Source organism: Podarcis liolepis (assembly GCF_965112155.1).
Source record: "Podarcis liolepis genome assembly, chromosome: 1".
In the NCBI taxonomy this organism is placed as follows: domain Eukaryota; kingdom Metazoa; phylum Chordata; class Lepidosauria; order Squamata; family Lacertidae; genus Podarcis; species Podarcis liolepis.
Window position 1 is genome coordinate 3,503,832 of NC_139554.1, and position 18,008 is coordinate 3,521,839.

The following is an 18,008-nucleotide window of genomic DNA, read 5'->3' on the forward strand; positions in this document are numbered from 1 at the left end:
GGAAGGAGCGCCTGGATGGGCTCAGCTTGAAGGAGAAGCGGGGTGCACCTGCCTTGGCCAAAACACCTGGAGACCCCTATCAGAGCCCAAGACAGCAGGACTGGCTGGGGCTGATGGGAGCTGCAGTTCAGAACGCCTGGTGGGTGCCGGCTGTTTTTAGGTGGAGCTGAGGGAAACGCTCGTGTTTAGGGAGGGTTTCTGGGGCAACCAAAGATTTATCTACAGTCATACCTCAGGTTACAGACGCTTTGGGTTTTGTGATTTCGGGTTGCGCACCGCACTGAACCCAGAAGTACCAGAATGGGTTACTTCCAGGTTTCGGCACATGTGCTTGTGCAGAGGGGCTAAATCGCGCTTTTTGCATGCGCAGAAGCACCAAATTGCGACCCACGCGTGCGCAGACACAGCGCTACGGGTTGTGAACGTGCTTCCTGCATGGGTCACGTTCGCAACCTGAGCATCCACTGTATTTTATTTCAACATCTATTCCACCCTTCCCAAGGAGAGGCGAAATTGGCCAATGGTACCCTGACACGGGGACGCGGGTGGCGCTGTGGGTTAAACCACAGAGCCTAGGGCTTGCCGATCAGAAGGTCGGCGGTTCGAATCCCCTTGACGGGGTGAGCTCCCATTGCTCGGTCCCTGCTTCTGCCAACCTAGCAGTTCGAAAGCACGTCAAAGTGCAAGTAGATAAATAGGTACCACTCCAGCGGGAAGGTAAACGGCATTTCCGTGCGCTGCTCTGGTTCGCCAGAAGCGGCTTAGTCCTGCTGGCCACATGACCTGGAAGCTGTACGCCGGCTCCCTCGGCCAATAAAGCGAGATGAGCGCTGCAACCCGAGTCGGTCACGACTGGACCTAATGGTCAGGGATCCCTTTACCTTTTTACCCTGACACGAGGCTAGCGTGCCGTTTGTGGCAGATAACAGGTACAGATGCTTTTCTTCTAGGGCAGTGATGGCCAAACTCGGCCCTCCAGCTGTTCTGGGACTACAACTCCCATCATCCCTAGCTAACAGGACCAGTGTGCAAGTATGATGGGAATTGTAGTCCCAAAACTGCTGGAGGGCCAAGTTTGGCCATCACTGTTCTGTGGGGTGGGGGGAGAAGGTGCCAGTACCTTTGAGGACCCCCAGGTTATAAAAACACTGAAGAGATATATAGATATATATCAAATTGTTCTCAAAGCTACAGTGTAGCTCGGGCTAAGTACTTAATTCGTTCTGGAGGTCCGTTCTTAACCTGAAACTGTTCTTAACCTGAAGCACCACTTTAGCTAATGGGGCCTCCCGCTGCTGCCGGAGCCCGATTTCTGTTCTCATCCTGAAGCCAAGTTCTTCACCTGAAGAACTATTTCTGGGTTAGCGGAGTCTGTAACCTGAAGCGTCTGTAACCCCAGGTACCACTGTATTCTGTTTTCTAGTTCTGCCACCCGCCTGATAGTTTTTGGACACATTAGTATACTTTCATAAACACAGCAAAAACTAGCTGTGGAGACAGCGAGGGGCTGGGAAAGCGGATTATTATGGGGTGGGCGCGGGGTCTCCGCGGGTGTGTTCGCAGGTGCGCAGCCAGGCGCCTCTGAGGGAAACGAAGGGGATGCTGTCTGAGGAGAGGGCAGAGGGCCCTCCTGATTGGAGGAAGAGGGCGAAAGGGGCGTTCCCTGGAGGGACAGGACCGGTGGCTGGCGCCCCCCCCCCGAACCTTTCCGTGAGGTAAACTTGGGAGGCGGGCGAGCGCTAGGGAGGGGGAGGGGGAGCGCCGGGCGGATTGGGCGGTGGGGTCCCGTTGCCTAGGAGACGACGTCGTCGCCGGGGTAACAGAGGGCTCCCGCCGCCGCCGCCCCCCCCCCCCCGCCGCCCAGGTGCGCGCGCAAGAGAGACCGACAAGACAGACGGAGAGAGAGAGAGAGAGAGAGAGGGGTGCGCGCGCATGACGGGGCGCCCGCCGGCGGAGAAAAGGGAGGCTCGGAGCGAGCGACTGACCTTGCGCAGGGCCGGCACGAGGAGCCCCCGCCATTTCTGCCCGTTCTCCTCGCTGAGGAACTCGTAGGGGGGCGGCTGAGGCGGCTGCATAGCCCCCTCCTCCCCGCCTTCCCGCCCCCTCGTGAGGAGAGGGGGGAGGGGCGCTCGCCCCCTCCCCGGCCCTGGCTACCCGCCGGCGAGGCCCAGCCCAGCCAGCCGCGGGCGCATCCGCGTCTCCCCCAGGCCGCCGCCGGCCCCGCCGCAAGCCGCAGCAGGCGCCGCCGCCGCCGCCGCTCCGCTTTCCCAAGCCTGGGCCGCGGCCGCCTCTGTCCCGGACACACTGCGCAGGCGCAGCGGCCGGCCTCTGGTATTTTATTTTTTTTCCCCTCTCCTCCTCACTCTCTTCCCCCCTCCCTCTCGAGCTAGGCCTCGCCTCGCCCTCTAGCGGCCCAAGCGGGGAAAGGCAGGGGAGGAAAGCTAGAGGCGGGTGCCAATCAAAAGGGGGCGGGGCCTGAAGAGGGGCGGGGCCGCAGGCTCGCCTCTTCCTCCTGGGCGTTGGGGAAAAGGGGCGGGGAAAGGAGTGCAAATCGCTGTGCAGAAAGTGAAAGCGGTGACGTCGTCCCGCAGGCTTGTCCGTTTTGCTCTGCAAGCGTTGGGGAACTATCCTGGGCTAGGACTATATAGGGGTAAAATAAAAAAAATCCTTCCAGTAGCACCTTAAAGACCAACTAAGTTAGTTCTTGGTATGAGCTTTCGTGTGCATGCACACTTCTTCAACCTAGCAGTTTGAAAGCACGTCAAAGTGCAAGTATCTGAAGAAGTGTGCATGCACACGAAAGCTCATACCAAGAACTAACTTAGTTGGTCTTTAAGGTGCTACTGGAAGGAATTTTTTTATTTTGACTATGGCAGACCAACACGGCTACCTATCTGCAACTATATAGGGGTATTTAGGGATATAGTAGTGCCTGGCGTGCTCTGGCCCATGGGGTCACAAAGAGTCGGACACGACTAAACGACTCAACAACAACAAAGTGTTACGCTCCTGCCAACCTAGCAGTTCAAAAGCATGTCAAATGCCAACCTAGCAGTTCAAAAGCACGTCAAATGCCAACCTAGCAGTTCAAAAGCACATCAAAGTGCAAGTAGATAAATAGGTACCGCTCCGGCGGGAAGGTAAATGGCGTTTCCATGCGCTGCTCTGGTTTGCCAGAAGCGGCTTAGTCATGCTGGCCACACGACCCAGAAGCTGTACGCCGGCTCCCTCGGCCAATAAAGCAAGATGAGCTCCGCAACCCCAGAGTCGGCCACGACTGGACCTAATGGTCAGGGGTCCCTTTACCTAGTGTTGTCACCTTTGTTCTGGCAAAATACAGGGTGGGTGGGCGGGCTTTCCCCCCTATCTGGTGCTGAAGTGACTTCAAAGTAATCCTTTACAATCTATTGCAGCCTAACAGAATAACCCCTCTGGAATTTGTCACACATGCACACGCACACAGACATACATGAATTTGTACAGATGTGCTTGGCTACCCGGAGCTTAAAACCTTTCACACACTCCTCCAAGCTCATGCATTTGGAGAGGATCCCTAACTTGGCAGAGAGAGAGAGAGAGAGAGAGAAGACCTGAAATTCAGGACAAAACTATCAATACGGAATGTAGCATTTTACATGGACATATGGGACAAGGTGGAAACCCTAGGAGGGGGCAGCTTCGGCTGTTCCAAAATTCCAATACAGATGGAATATTGATCGGGCTCTTTAGGGGCACCTTGCAGCAGACAGATAGCATGGCCAATAGTGTTAACAGGCCTTATATTCGAAGGACACTTCCATACTGTACAGTGGTGCCTCGCAAGACGAAATTAATCTGTTCCGCGAGTCTCTTCATCTAGCGGTTTTTTCGTCTTGCGAAGCAACCCTATTAGCGGATTAGCGCTATTAGCGGTTTAGCAGCTATTAAAGGCTTAGTGGCTTAGCGGCTAAAAGGCTATTAGCGGCTTAGTGGCTTAGAAAAGGGGGGGAGCGGAAAAAAATTGCAAGACTCGCAAGACTTTCGTTTTGCGAAGCAAGCCCATAGGAAAATTCGTCTTGTGAAGCGCATCGAAAAACGGAAAACCCTTTCGTCTAGCGGGTTTTTTGTCTTGCGAGGCACCACTGTAACTATTTTGGGGTGAGAGCCAGTCATGTACCTGCAGGTTCAGGTTGCGCACTTAAAAGTTGATTGGGAGTTCTCCACAGGACTTTTTGCAGTGAGGAAGCAGAGGTCAAAGTGCACTGGAAAGTGTGGAATGGCACTTGCTTGACACAATGCCATCTAACGTTTCTGCAAACAAATCAGAATGAATGCTCAGTAACTGCTAACATAAGAAGAGTCTTCTGAATCAGGCCAGTGATCAGTCTAGTCCAGCATCCTGTTCTCGCAGTGGCCAACCCAATGCCTCAATGGGAAACCTTCAAGCAGGAGGACATGAGTGCAGCAGCTCTCTGCCCACCTGTGATTCCCAGCAATTGGTATTAAGAGGTGTACTGCCTCTGACAGTGGAGGCAGGACATGAACATCATGGCTACTAGCTTTGGATAGCCTTGTCTTCCGTGAATGTGTCTAATCCTATTTTAAAGCCATCCAAGTAAGTGGCCATCACTGCCTCTTGTGGGAGTTCCATAGTTCAACTATGCTGTGCGAATTTATGTAATGTGAATCTTCCAATATTCGGCTTCATTGAATATCCATGAATTCTGAGAGAGGGAGAAAATCTTCTCACTCCACTTTCTCCAAGCCATGCATAATTTTATACGCCTCCATCATATCACCTCTTGCCTTTTCTCTAAGCTAAGAAGTCCCAAACACTGCAACCTTTCTTCATAGGGGAGTCCCTCCATTCTCTTGATCACTTAAGGTGCTGGTTTTAACCTTTAAAGCCCTATATGGCCTAGGACCCTCGTACCTATGGGACCGCCTCTCCTGGTATGCCCCACAGAGAAACTTACGGTCTTCAAATAAAAACTTCTTGGAGGTCCCAGGCCACAGAGAGGTTAGGCTGGCCTCAACTAGAGCCAGGGCTTTTTCGGCTGTGGCTCTGATCTGGTGGAACACTCTGTCACAAGAGACCAGGGCCCTGCAGGACTTGACATCTTTCCGCAGGGCCTGCAAGACGGAGCTGTTCCACCAGGCCTTTGGCCAGGGCACAGCCTGACTCCCTCCCTCGGCAATCTTCGCGGAGCTCTGGCCCAATGGTTGCCAGTGGCTTGAATTAATTAATTTTATAATGAATGGTTTTAGAGTGTTGTTTATGCTGTACTTTTGTACTGTTTTATTGTTGTTAGCCCCCCTGAGCCCGGCTTCGGCTGGGGAGGGCGGGATATAAATAAAATTTATTATTATTATTATTATTATTATTATTATTATTATTATTATTATTAGATTCTATGATTATTATTTTGCTTGCCAGTTTCTGAACCTTTTCAAACTCTACAGTCATTTTTTTTAAAAAAGATTTTTATTGATACAAAAAAAAACCACAAATACCAAATTACACACAAGAATAACCATAGACATAATTTTCTTAGCAAACAATAAAACATATATTGGTCTTAACACTAAAGACCCAACCTCCCGTCTATTTCATATTTCAATTTCATATTACTTATTGCCAATACACACTTTTATCATAATTAAACTTATTCTTAATAAATCTAATTTCTTATATCTACCTTGCAACTATTACTGAAGTTCCTCGAATGCTGCAACAGAATTTAAACTACTATATTTATTTTTCAGATATTCTTTGGAAACCTCCCATTTTGAAACAAATTCCTGTTTTGATTTATTCTTTATTTTTTCTGATAGACCATCTAATTCGGCATATTCTGTCAGCTTTTGGATCCAATGTTGTATAGAGGGGATTTCATTATTCTTCCATTTTGCTGCGATCAAAACTCTTGCTGCCGCCGTCGCATATAAAAAGATACCCTTCCTCTTTTGTGGAATATCCAAATCCTACAGTGTCATTTTTAAATGAGAACTGTGCACAGTATTCCAAATGTGGCCACACCATAAGATTTGTATAATGACATTATATTGACAGTTCTATCTTTGGTTCCTTTCCTAATGATCCGTAGCATGGCATTTACCTTTTTCACACCTACTGCACATTGTACTTGCTGTCATCATCTAACCTCCCCGTAAACTTTTTGGAAACAAATTAGGATGAATATTCAATAAACCGGTTGCCTGGAAGTTACCCAATAACATTTGCAGTGTTACAGTTCTCCCGTGCTAGTTGTAGTAGAAATTATCATGAGGTGAATGCAAATGTGGCATTGTATTTTGTTAACATTTGGATAAAAGTGTGTACTAGAGGTTAGCAGTTGACGATCCCAGGGTTAAATCCAGGCACAGGCCCTGTGGATCCTGCAGTTGCCAACACAGGGACAAGTAGGGGTATGGAATGAGCAGTATTCATAGTATAAACAGCTGGGTTGGTTGCCAGTTTGTTTCTTGGCCCAATTCACAGTGCTCACAATGCCACAAGTGACTCAGGATGCAAATATCTGAAAGACTGCCTCCTTCCCTACAGACCCCCTCAGGTGTTAAGATTGGCAGAAGGGGTCTGCTTGGTAGTTTGGGTGGGACAGCTGCCTGGGAGCATGTTCTCTGTGATGGATAACAACAACAACAACAACAACAATAATAATAATAATAATATTTATAACCTGCCCTTCTGGCTGGGTTTTCCCAGTGGTGGAATTCCCTCTCCATAGGTGTGTCCAGCCCTTTCATGTAGTTTTTATGGGATGTTGAAGATGCACATCTTTGACACATGAAATATGTATTTTAAAACACACCCTAGTCTATTCATTGTAATATGTTTTAGCTTTTTTATAATGTATTTTTTAACTGTTGTAACCCGTGCAGGGAACTAATGGTGAAGTTCAGGTAAGGAATCTAGTAAATATTTGTGGGAAATTGCAGTCAAACATAACTATGTATGAGTGCTAGTTAGTACAGGAAGGGGTTAAGACTACAGAGTTAGATTTGTAGACTCAGCTGGGTCACTCCTCCTCTGATAAAGGGGAATTGAAGCCTTCTCTTCCCGTCCTCTCTCTTCTTGCCGTATAACCTATGAGGAAGGATGTGTCTTAGCTTTGATCCCAGCTTCGAGCATGGGTTTGAAGTTATCTTTCTGTTTTTTCTACCCAAGAGTATTCTGCCTGTGTTCTCCTTGGTGCTGCTACATTAAATGCATGAATCTGACCTTTGGAACATTTTGTAGTTAAAGCATTTTATGCTTACTGTGTGATCTGTTCATTGCAAGATGGGTAGAAAGCGAGGCACACAGTTTGCAAGTGGACTAAACATGTTAAAAGGGTCTAACATCCTAGTTTCCTCCCATATTAATATAAAGACATCATCAAATCACTCAGGGGATGAGAGTCTTGTATGGGAGTCTTGGACTCCTTAGTCCTGTACTGTACTTGGTTCCAGTTTTTAAAGGGACATATACGAAGAATGCTGATGATGCAGGGAATAGACACTAAATACAGGTGTGTGCAATTACTGTTGCATGTGAACATCGATCAACACACAGGTGACTGCAAGAAGGTACTTTCTTCTCTCCAAGCAGCTCAAGACAGTGTACATGGCTTTCCCTAATTTATCCACACAATGAACCAATGAGGTAGTTGGGGGGAAAGTTGGACACGGTTTGGCTCAAAACTCACCCAACGAGATTTATGGCAAAGCAGGGATGTAACCTGGGGTTTCCTGGTGTTAGTATTCACTAGCTCTTACTGTTATCGGATTTATAACTGGTGAAGTGGAATTTAGAGTTTACATCTGGGGCTTCCCCTACTGAGGTTTAGTTTGTAATGTTATTTCATTTCTTATATCAGGATTAATTGTTTCATTTTTCTCAGGGCCAATGTGGTCTGAAGATGATGGGACGTATTTTGCCCTGCAACCTGCCTCCCTCACAAGTTAACTGTGCTACTGAGCCAAGTTTCAGATGTTGTTATTAATTTGGAAAAGCCCAATCAATTTAGGGCCAGCTTATCTAAAATAATGTTAAAATAAAGACTTATTCCATATAGACCTGCCTGTTCACTAAAATCTTTGGAGGTTGCCCTCAGCCTACAGAGGTCTGGCAAAGCCTACCAAGGTTTGGAGAAGGGCCTTCTCTGCAGTGGGCCCCTGTGTGTTGAATGAGGTATAGCAGGCACCCAATGTGGTGAGCTTTCACCAACTGTTTAAAACATACTTATTTACCCAGGCTTTTAACATAACTGTATTCAACTGTGACAAGCGTGTACAGGAGGTAAATGTACATGATGGGTATTTTTGAAGATTTCCTGGATAGGAAAAGTATCCATTCTAAAAAGTACAATATTACTGAAGATATTGCTTTTATTTTTGAATATACTGTTGCATGTACTGCTTAATGTGATGATTAATTGCCAAAAGTTAATGTCAAATTGTGTGGGGATTAGCTGCAGGAAAAGCTTTGTCATGACTGATTAAAAAATGAGGAATAACTTTCCCATGCATATAGATAGATGAATAAATTACAATGCAGGTATGCTAACACATCTAACAGAATTCTCTGGCATGAGGAAATGTCAACACAGCCTTTGCAGTGTAGGACTCCCAAAGCTTAAGCTTCCAACAAAGCCTTGCAGGCCACCTACAGTCCTACACCAAGGCACATCCCTGTCAGTGAGGTGTGCCAAGAGGTCCTGGCACATGCTCCATAGCAACTTATTAAAAAAAAAAAACTCCAGAGAGCTATGATTCCAGAATTTATTTTTCTGGAGTTTCAGATCTATGGATGAAGGGTGGTATACAAATTTAATAAATAAAATAAAAACAAATTTATTTGTTATTTGGCGGTGGTTAACCAGGTATTGTTATGTGACTTATTATCACAGTGTTTTCTTTTTTCAGGTCCTTGTGCATTATAAATTGTGATGGTCCCCATTTTGGGTCCCTGCCAAACGGTTAATTGCATTGGTAATTTTTTCTGGTGCTTCTCATCTCTTCAGTTCGTTTGGGGCAATGTCTTTTTGTTGTTGTTTGTTTGTGTGTCCTTATAAAATACACGGCCATTTATTGCTTAATACTATGCCTACTTCTTTAGGCATAGTATTAAGCAACAAACTTTCTGACATTGAAATTGAAACACATACACATGGCAAAGAGAGACCACTGTTGTTGTTAGATGTGTACAGTACTGTATATTGAATGCTGATCCCAGGCAAGCCCTGCTTGAACCCATCTGACCTTCAGGCCTCATATCAGTCACGCTGTGGCCTAGGGACAAAAAAACCAGCTTTTCTTTGACTGACCACTATTCAGCAACGTGGTCCATCAACAGGGTGACCAACCCTCCAATCCCTAAACCAGCTGAGCAACCTTAACACCACACTTTAAGAGTTCCATTAATGGAAATAGTTATTAGTTACCTCCTCCTAAAGTTAGTTTCCATAGAAAGCAAATTGTAGTCCAGCCTATTAGAACAGCCAAAGGCTTAGTTTCTGTGCCTGAATGGCAACCACAAAGAAGTCTGTGCCCAGTTCTAGAGCCCTGGACTAATGCCTTCTTATCGTATGAATGGCTGGAGCAGAAAAGGCAATGATGTCATAGACCTGCTACTGAAGCTTCTAGAACAAAGGCAGTTGGAGTGAGAACATGAAGACCACTACAGGGGGAGAGTTGGTGACCACCTAATCCAGGGCTGTTGTTTTGTCATAAGGGCCATGATTCCAGCCGGCTGTAAATAGAAAACAAGAAACAAAAAAAGTCTGCCACCCATCCAGACAATGACGCCATCTACATACAAGTCGCAGCCCTGATGAAAAGAATAAAACAACCCCCGTGAAGTGGGATCAGACAAGGTAGCTCTCATGTTTCTTTTATAGCTTTTTAAACTAAAGGTGGAGATTGGCAAGAGGTCGATACTTTGCTTGCCAGATCTGCACCTGTGGACCTCAAGTGTCTACTGTAGCAGTTTGTAAGTGAAAGGAAGAATGGATGACTCTGAACCTGCATTTGACCAAGTAATCCTTGGAAATGAAGACATGCTAGGTGCTGAGGAACAGAATTGCAATGAGATGTGCCAACCAGAGGGTGAAACATCTTTTAGGAAACAATCCCGCAGCAGCAGCCCTCATATCCTAGGCCAGGAACAGGCTATTAGTTTACTTGAAGAGACAGAGCAACCTGTTGTGCAAGACTCCAGATATGAGAAACTGGAATCTCGGCGTAGCAGTCAGCAGTCCATTCATGGCCAGAATCCGCAGAGCAGAAAATCTTCCCAAGGTAAGGCCTTAGACAAAACTGAATTAATGGATGAACGGTGTTGGATCAGCGAAAAAACAGGCATCAAAATGATATCTGGCAGTCAGCAAACTAGTTTTGTTTGGGGCCCAGAAACACTTGAAGAAATTCTGCGTCCTTTTCATGAGGCTGCAATAAGCAGGGCTGCTTACGCAAATACAAAAGTAGAACCACCTGTAGCTCAAGACTCTCACCACAGTATTCAACAACCAGAGGGGCAAGAATCAAGGCAAGCTAGTCAACAGCTGATAGCGCAAGATTCTCACCACAGTATTCAACAACCAGAGGGGCAAGAATCAAGGCGGGCTAGTCAACTACCTATAGCAAATGAGTCTCGCCGCAGTATTCAGCAGCCAGAGGGAAAGGAATCAAGGCAAACTAGTCAACAGGCTTTAGCAGAAGAATCTTATTACATTACTCAACAGCCAAAAGAGCAGGAGTCCAAGACCGGCAACCAGCTGCCAAAAAGACAGGGGTCCTACCAAATGCCAGAAGATAAAAGAATAAAGAGACTGAAAAAAATGCACAGAAATATAACTGACCAGGCACAGCAGACAGATAGCGCAGAATCTCTGAAAAGAGAACTGTTTGAAAAGAGTCTACAGACAGATAGCCATGGCAGTTCAGCAATTAGTGCAACAAGTGAATTGCAAGGTTCCCGCCATGGCAGCCGCCAGTCTGACTTGCAAAAAATTGATCAGGAGAGTTTTCCAGTTCAGTTACAAGATCCCTCTTCGGGCAACCAGCCCTCTGAAGCACCTGGGATTTACCATGGCAGCCTCCCACACAAACTTTCCTCCAATGGCACCAAGCAATTTGATGTTCAAGAACTCCACCGTGGCAGTCTTCCAGCTCATTTACAACATGAGGTACAAGAATTCCGCCGGTGTAGCCTCCCTCTGGAATTGCAAGATTCCCTCCGCAATAGCAGGCAGGCTGAAATTCAAGAGTTCCGTTATAGCAATATCCTCGCTGCAGTGGAAGATCTTGGGGAAACTCCTCTGGAGGCTGAGGAAGAGAATTTTCAGAGCAGTCCCCCACTTGAACTGGAAGTATGCCCCCAACCTAATCAACAGGATATTGAGCAGGACTCCCAGCATGACAACCAAAAGCCCCAAGAGACAGAATGCAAGGTGGATCGTGAAACTGAGACCGAGGGGCCCACTTCTTTGGATAGTAAGACAGCACCACTGAAGCAAAAGGCCTCATTTGCTCAGCAAACATATAGTATCATTTCAATTGAGGACTCTACCTGGCTAAACAGAAGATCTGGCAAATTAATAAGAAACCTCAGTCAGCAGACTGATTGCAGTTGGCTCCAGGCTAATAGAGAGAGAGAAAAGAAGCTTGGTGATCAAGAAATGATGGCAAGTTGGGAAACTGGGGTTCAAAAATCAACCTGCCCCAAGTCTGAAAAAGAAGTACAAGCACCTGTCTGGAAGGATATTGAGAAGCCTATGGAGGATGACCCCTGGCTGGTCAGAAAACAGTCTGCTGTGCCTCAGAAAGACAGTGAAGTGTTAATGGGACTCAAATCTCGAAGAGGCAGTGAAATGCCAGAGTACTTGAGGAGCACTGGACAGCCCAGCATACCTGAGAATTGGAGGGACGCTGCTGCTCTAGAAATCCCAAAGGACAGTGAACAGCCCAAGTTCATTGGATCTGAGAAGGCAGGTGATCTGTCCGTTGTGCCTGAGTTGCTGCAGAGCAGTAAACAGCTCTTCATGCTTGACTCACAGAGGGGTAGCCAACAGTCCCTTGTGCTGGAATCCAAGCTGGATAGTGACCAGCCTGCTGTGCCCAAGTCCTGGATGGGCAGTGAAGAGCCTGTTATGCCTGAGCCTGAGAAACACAGCCAACCACCTACTGCACCAGTGTCCCGGAGAGGAAGTGAGCAGCCCTTTGTGCCTGAGTCCCAGAAACCCAGTGAACTCCGTACCCTGCCTGAGTCCCAGAAAGACAGCCAGCCACCTACTGCAGCAGTATCCCGGAGGGGAAGTGAGCAGCCCTTTGTGCCTGAATCCCGGAAGCAAAGCGAACTCCGCACCCTGCCTGAGTCCCAGAAAGACAGCCAACCACCTACTGCAGCAGTGTCCCGGAGAGGAAGTAAGCAGTCCGTTGTGCCTGAATCCCGGAAGCAAAGTGAACTCCAGACCCTGCCTGAGTCTCAGAAAGACAGCCAACCACCTACTGCAGCAGTGTCCCGGAGGGGAAGTGAGCAGCCTGTTGTGCCTGAGTCCCGGAAGCAAAGTGAACTCCGCATCCTGCCTGAGTCTCAGAAAGACAGTCAGCCACCTACTGCAGCAGTGTCCCGGAGAGGAAGTGATCAGCCTGGTGTGCCTGAATCCCGGAAACCCAGTGAACTCCGCACCCTGCCTGAGTCTCAGAAAGACAGCCAACCACCTACTGCAGCAGTGTCCCGGAGGGGAAGTGATCAGCCTGGTGTGCCTGAATCCCGGAAACCCAGTGAACTCCGCACCCTGCCTGAGTCTCAGAAAGACAGCCAACCACCTACTGCAGCAGTGTCCCGGAGGGGAAGTGATCAGCCTGGTGTGCCTGAATCCCGGAAACCCAGTGAATTCCGTACCCTGCCTGAGCCCCAGAAAGACAGCCAACCACCTACTGCAGCAGTGTCCCGGAGGGGAAGTGATCAGCCTGGTGTGCCTGAATCCCGGAAACCCAGTGAATTCCGTACCCTGCCTGAGCCCCAGAAAGACAGCCAACCACCTACTGCAGCAGTGTCCCGGAGGGGAAGTGAGCAGCCCGGTGTGCCTGAATCCCGGAAACCCAGTGAATTCCGTACCCTGCCTGAGCCCCAGAAAGACAGCCAACCACCTACTGCAGCAGTGTCCCGGAGGGGAAGTGATCAGCCCGGTGTGCCTGAATCCCGGAAACCCAGTGAACTCCGTACCCTGCCTGAGCCCCAGAAAGACAGCCAACCACCTACTGCAGCAGTGTCCTGGAGGGGAAGTGAGCAGCCCTTTGTGCCTGAGTCCCGGAAACCCAGTGAACTCCGTACCCTGCCTGAGCCCCAGAAAGACAGCCAACCACCTACTGCAGCAGTGTCCCGGAGGGGAAGTGATCAGCCTGGTGTGCCTGAATCCCGGAAACCCAGTGAACTCCGGACCCTGCCTGAGCCCCAGAAAGACAGCCAACCACCTACTGCAGCAGTGTCCCGGAGGGGAAGTGATCAGCCTGGTGTGCCTGAATCCCGGAAACCCAGTGAACTCCGTACCCTGCCTGAGCCCCAGAAAGACAGCCAACCACCTACTGCAGCAGTGTCCTGGAGGGGAAGTGAGCAGCCCTTTGTGCCTGAGTCCCGGAAACCCAGTGAACTCCGGACCCTGCCTGAGCCCCAGAAAGACAGCCAACCACCTACTGCAGCAGTGTCCCGGAGAGGAAGTGAGCAGCCCTTTGTGCCTGAGTCCCGGAAACCCAGTGAAGTCCGTACCCTGCCTGAGCCCCAGAAAGACAGCCAACCACCTACTGCAGCAGTGTCCTGGAGGGGAAGTGAGCAGCCCTTTGTGCCTGAGTCCCGGAAACCCAGTGAACTCCGTACCCTGCCTGAGCCCCAGAAAGACAGCCAGCCACCTACTGCAGCAGTATCCCGGAGGGGAAGTGAGCAGCCCTTTGTGCCTGAGTCCCGGAAGCAAAGTGAACTCCACACCCTGCCTGAGTCTCAGAAAGACAGCCAACCACCTACTGCAGCAGTGTCCCGGAGGGGAAGTGAGCAGCCCTTTGTGCCTGAGTCCCGGAAGCAAAGTGAACTCCGCATCCTGCCTGAGCCCCAGAAAGACAGCCAGCCACCTACTGCAGCAGTGTCCCGGAGGGGAAGTGAGCAGCCCGTTGTGCCAGAATCCCAAAGTGACAAATCACTTGGGACCGGAGCCAAGTTGGGTGCTGAAAAAGAGTCTGAAGTGCCAAGTGCTGCTGCAAGTGAGACAAGTCAAACAAAACGGAAAACTTCTTTTTCTGCAAAGGCTCAACAAACATATAGTATTATTTCCCTTGAGATAAATACTTGGATTAACAGAAAAACTGGCACATTAATGTCTTGTAGCAGTCAACAAACTGAGGGAAGCTGGCTTCAGGATTATATAGCAAAAAAACTAAGGCGTGCATCTAAAGGAAGTATGGATAGGAGTGCTGCACCTGAACCAAGTAAGCCTGGATCTGAGAGTGATGGAAAAGATGAAGTAGAGCAGGAGCTCACCTGTAAGAAAGAATTTCCGACTGAGAATAAGGGGGCAACAGCAGAGCTAATTGCAGCCCAAACCCTAATGTCTCCTGAAGAAGCAGAAGAACTGTTGCAGCTTGAAAACAAACTTGCAGTGAGGAGCCAACAGAATGAGATGCCACCATCCCAGGGAGAGTGCATACAGGAGGATATGCCACAGTTCCAATGGGACAGCCAAAAGAGGGGGGTTCCAGAGCCAGATATGGTAGAGTCCCGGCGGGGCAGCCAGCAGGCGGAGGTGCAGGAATCCAGGCGGGGCAGCCAGCAGGCAGTGGTGCAAGAGTCCCGGCGGGGCAGCCAGAAGGCGGAGGTGCAGGAATCCCGGCGGGGCAGCCAGCAGGCAGAGGTGCAGACAGAGGTGCAAGAGTCCCGGTGGGGCAGCCAGCAGGCAGTGGTGCAAGAGTCCCGGCGGGGCAGCCAGCAGGCAGAGGTGCAAGAATCCCGACGGGGCAGCCAGCAGGCAGTGGTGCAAGAGGCCCGGCGAGGCAGCCAGCAGGCAGAGGTGCAAGAATCCCGACGGGGCAGCCAGCAGGCAGTGGTGCAAGAGTCCCGGCGAGGCAGCCAGCAGGCAGTGGTGCAAGAATCCAGACGGGGCAGCCAGCAGGCGGAGGTGCAGGCGGAGGTGCAGGAATCCCGGTGGGGCAGCCAGCAGGCGGTGGTGCAGGAGTCCCGACGGGGCAGCCAGCAGGTGGAGGTGAAAGAATCCCGACGAGGCAGTCAAAAGGAAGTCGTACAAGAGTCCCGACGGGGCAGCCAGCAGGCGGAGGTGCAGACGGAGAAGCAGGAGTCCTGGTGGGGCAGCCAGCAGGCAGTGGTGCAAGAGTCTCGGCAGGGCAGTCAACAACTGGAGGTGCAGGAATTCCGGCGGGGCAGCCAGCAGGCTGAGGTGCAAGAATCTAGGCGGGGCAGCCAGCAGGCAGTGGTTCAGGAGTCCCAATGGGGCAGCCAGCAGGTGGTGGTGCAAGAGTCCCGGCGGGGCAGTCAGCAGGCAGCGGTGCAAGAATCTAGACGGGGCAGCCAGCAGGCAGTGGTTCAGGAGTCCCAATGGGGCAGCCAGCAGGCGGTGGTTCAGGAGTCCCGACGGGGCAGCCAGCAGGCTGAGGTGCAAGAGTCCCGGCGGGGCAGCCAGCAGATGGTGGTGCAAGAGTCCCGGCGGGGCAGCCAGCAGGCACCGGTGCAAGAATCTAGACGGGGCAGCCAGCAGGCTGAGGTGCAGACGGAAGTGCAGGAATCCCGGCGGGGCAGCCAGCAGGCAGTGGTGCAAGAATCCCGACGGGGCAGCCAGCAGGCACCGGTGCAAGAATCCCGGCGGGGCAGCCAGCAGGCACCGGTGCAAGAATCTAGACGGGGCAGCCGGCAGGCTGAGGTGCAGACGGAGGTGCAGGAATCCCGGTGGGGCAGCCAGCAGGCAGTGGTGCAAGAATCCCGACGGGGTAGCCAGCAGGCACCGGTGCAAGAATCTAGACGGGGCAGCCGGCAGGCAGAGGTGCAGACGGAGGTGCAGGAATCCCGACGGGGCAGCCAGCAGGTGGAGGTGCAAGAATCCCGACGGGGCAGCCAGCAGGCGGAGGTGCAAGAATCCCGGCGGGGCAGCCAGCAGGCAGTTGTGCAAGAATCCCGACGGGGCAGCCAGCAGGCGGAGGTGCAGGAATCCCGACGGGGCAGCCAGCAGGCAGAGGTGCAAGAATCCCGGCGGGGCAGCCAGCAGATGGAGGTGCAAGGTTCCCGACGTGGCAGCCAGCTGGCAGGGGTGCCACAGTCTAGACAGGGAAGCCTGCAGGGCAAAGAGCTGAAAATGGAGCAGGAATACAAAACCCAGCAGGTTTTGGGTGATGAATTTCATTTTAGTAACACCATATGGAATACGTTAGGAAATCCAACCCAGCAGCCTGATGAGTCTGCAAGCAAAGGAACACTTGGGAGCTTATCGTCATACACAGAAGGTGAAGATGCAGCTCAGCAGACATATAGCATAATTTCTCTAGAAGATGGAATCTGGCTGAACAGAAAAACTGGTAAGTTCCTGTTCAGTCATGGTCAGCAGACAAACAAAAGTTCATTTTGTGGTGTTAATGGAGTAGCTGTGGAAGATGGCAGAGATACAGTTGGAAGTACAAAACCAATGAAATCTGATGTGATGCAATCTATAGGAAAATCTGGCGAAAACTCCTGCTGTAGCAGTGTACAATCTGAAAGTTGTTCATCAAGCTCCAGCATTGTACAACCTTGGGAAGAACTGAAGGATCCTTATGAGAAAGTGATAAGCAACCACCAGAGCGCAACTACGCTGCTGAGCGTAGATACATATGTTGATCTGGAGCATGAATCAAAGGTGACTTACAGTATTGTTTCTGTGCCAGAAGGAAGCTGGATCAATATTAGAACTGGCAGGCTGGTGGTATCTCATACTCAGCAGACAGACGAGTCTTCCTTTCAAAAGCCTGGAACAGATAGTCAAGCAGCCCAGAGGCGAGATAGCTATTCGCCTGAGCTGAGCCATTATGACCTGAGTGATAGGCAGATCAGTGAAGGTTCACAGCCAACCTACCTCAGTGATGAACCATATGAGGAACCTGCAATGCCTGGTGGATAGGAGGAGGGCCTTAAGAGATTGGAGACGTCTGAGAGTTAGTTGACCCTGCTGTGGGAGAGGACTATGGCATTTTGGAGAGCTATGGCTACAAGACCAAAAGTAAAGCTCCCAGGAAAACAGATGGCAGAATAAAAATGGGGAAACCTGTTTATTTTGTGCTTCATCTGCTTGAATGATATTTAATGATTTAATAGCACCCGTGGGGCTGATCCAACCACCACCTATTTATCCAGTGCAGGGGGTGGCCCTGGCTGTTAGCTTCCTCCTCCGACTCAGTGTTGCCCTTACAGAACTCGGCAGGGAAGAGGATGGGGACAAAACTAGAATTAGTTGGCCTTGGCTGCACCTGCTGTTGGTCTCCCTGCCTTCTGCCCCACCAGTGCCAGTGGGCACCAGCCACCACCGAATAGTGATATATCAGTTCCTCATTTGCTTGCCTCTATGCCATAAAGATAAGGCCGAGACTCCAGTCCTGTTTAAAGATAATAGATTCATCACTTGGTAGCTGTGGCTTCAGGTGATCAAACCCCGCCAACAGAATGATTCTACTATCTCACATCACCTCCAACACAATCAGAGCTACCGGCTGACTAAAGTATTTTGACTGATCTGCCTTTAAGCAAATTAATGCATTCATGAATGAATTAAATGTAAATAAATTTGCCTGTTACAAAAGGTCAATATAGGTGACTTTTTGAGATATTGAAGGAAGTGTGAGATAACTGAGAGTTTGGCAAATGAAAGATATCGTTGTTATAAGGAAAGGTCATCTGTAATTGTCCCACCCCAATTCCTTATTATTGTGACACCCCAGCATGAAGGAGCCTTGAGGTTTGTGCATTGTTAACAAGTATGCTCTTAATTCTAAAATCTACCAAT

At 49.8% G+C, this 18,008-nt stretch overlaps 2 protein-coding genes across 52 annotated transcripts in view; one reads left to right on the plus strand and one right to left on the minus strand.

Annotated features, from left to right (window-relative positions):
• The window catches only part of SOS2 (SOS Ras/Rho guanine nucleotide exchange factor 2), a 52,661-nt gene extending 48,301 nt beyond the window's left edge, over window positions 1–4,360 (minus strand). The window contains exon 1 of one of the 2 annotated variants that reach the window (XM_083514379.1): window positions 4,157–4,360. Coding sequence is in view for 1 of the 2 variants with exons in the window: in XM_083514378.1 (XP_083370504.1) it covers window positions 1,986–2,075 (90 nt within the window). In the remaining variant the exon portion in view is untranslated. Of the gene's footprint in view, window positions 1–1,985; window positions 2,198–4,156 lie in introns of those variants that run through there. The other variant, XM_083514378.1, reaches the window with a different exon arrangement.
• A 4,460-nt stretch (window positions 4,361–8,820) lies between these two features.
• Window positions 8,821–17,276, plus strand: LOC310711534 (uncharacterized protein). Of its 50 annotated transcripts, none has more exons than XM_083513528.1 (5): window positions 8,821–15,002; window positions 15,039–15,566; window positions 15,639–15,928; window positions 16,001–16,034; window positions 16,107–17,276. In XM_083513528.1, the coding sequence occupies exons 1-5, from the start codon at window positions 9,990–9,992 to the stop codon at window positions 17,127–17,129; spliced, it is 6,888 nt and encodes a 2,295-aa protein (XP_083369654.1). In that variant the 5' UTR covers window positions 8,821–9,989; the 3' UTR covers window positions 17,130–17,276. The 50 variants fall into 50 exon arrangements, with proteins under 50 accessions (XP_083369654.1, XP_083369653.1, XP_083369651.1 ...); XM_083513527.1 differs by lacking the exon at window positions 16,001–16,034 and having other exon boundaries at window positions 15,639–15,866; window positions 15,915–15,950; window positions 16,035–17,276; XM_083513525.1 differs by having other exon boundaries at window positions 15,639–15,866; window positions 15,915–15,928; window positions 16,001–17,276.
• The last annotated feature ends 732 nt before the right edge of the window (window positions 17,277–18,008 follow it).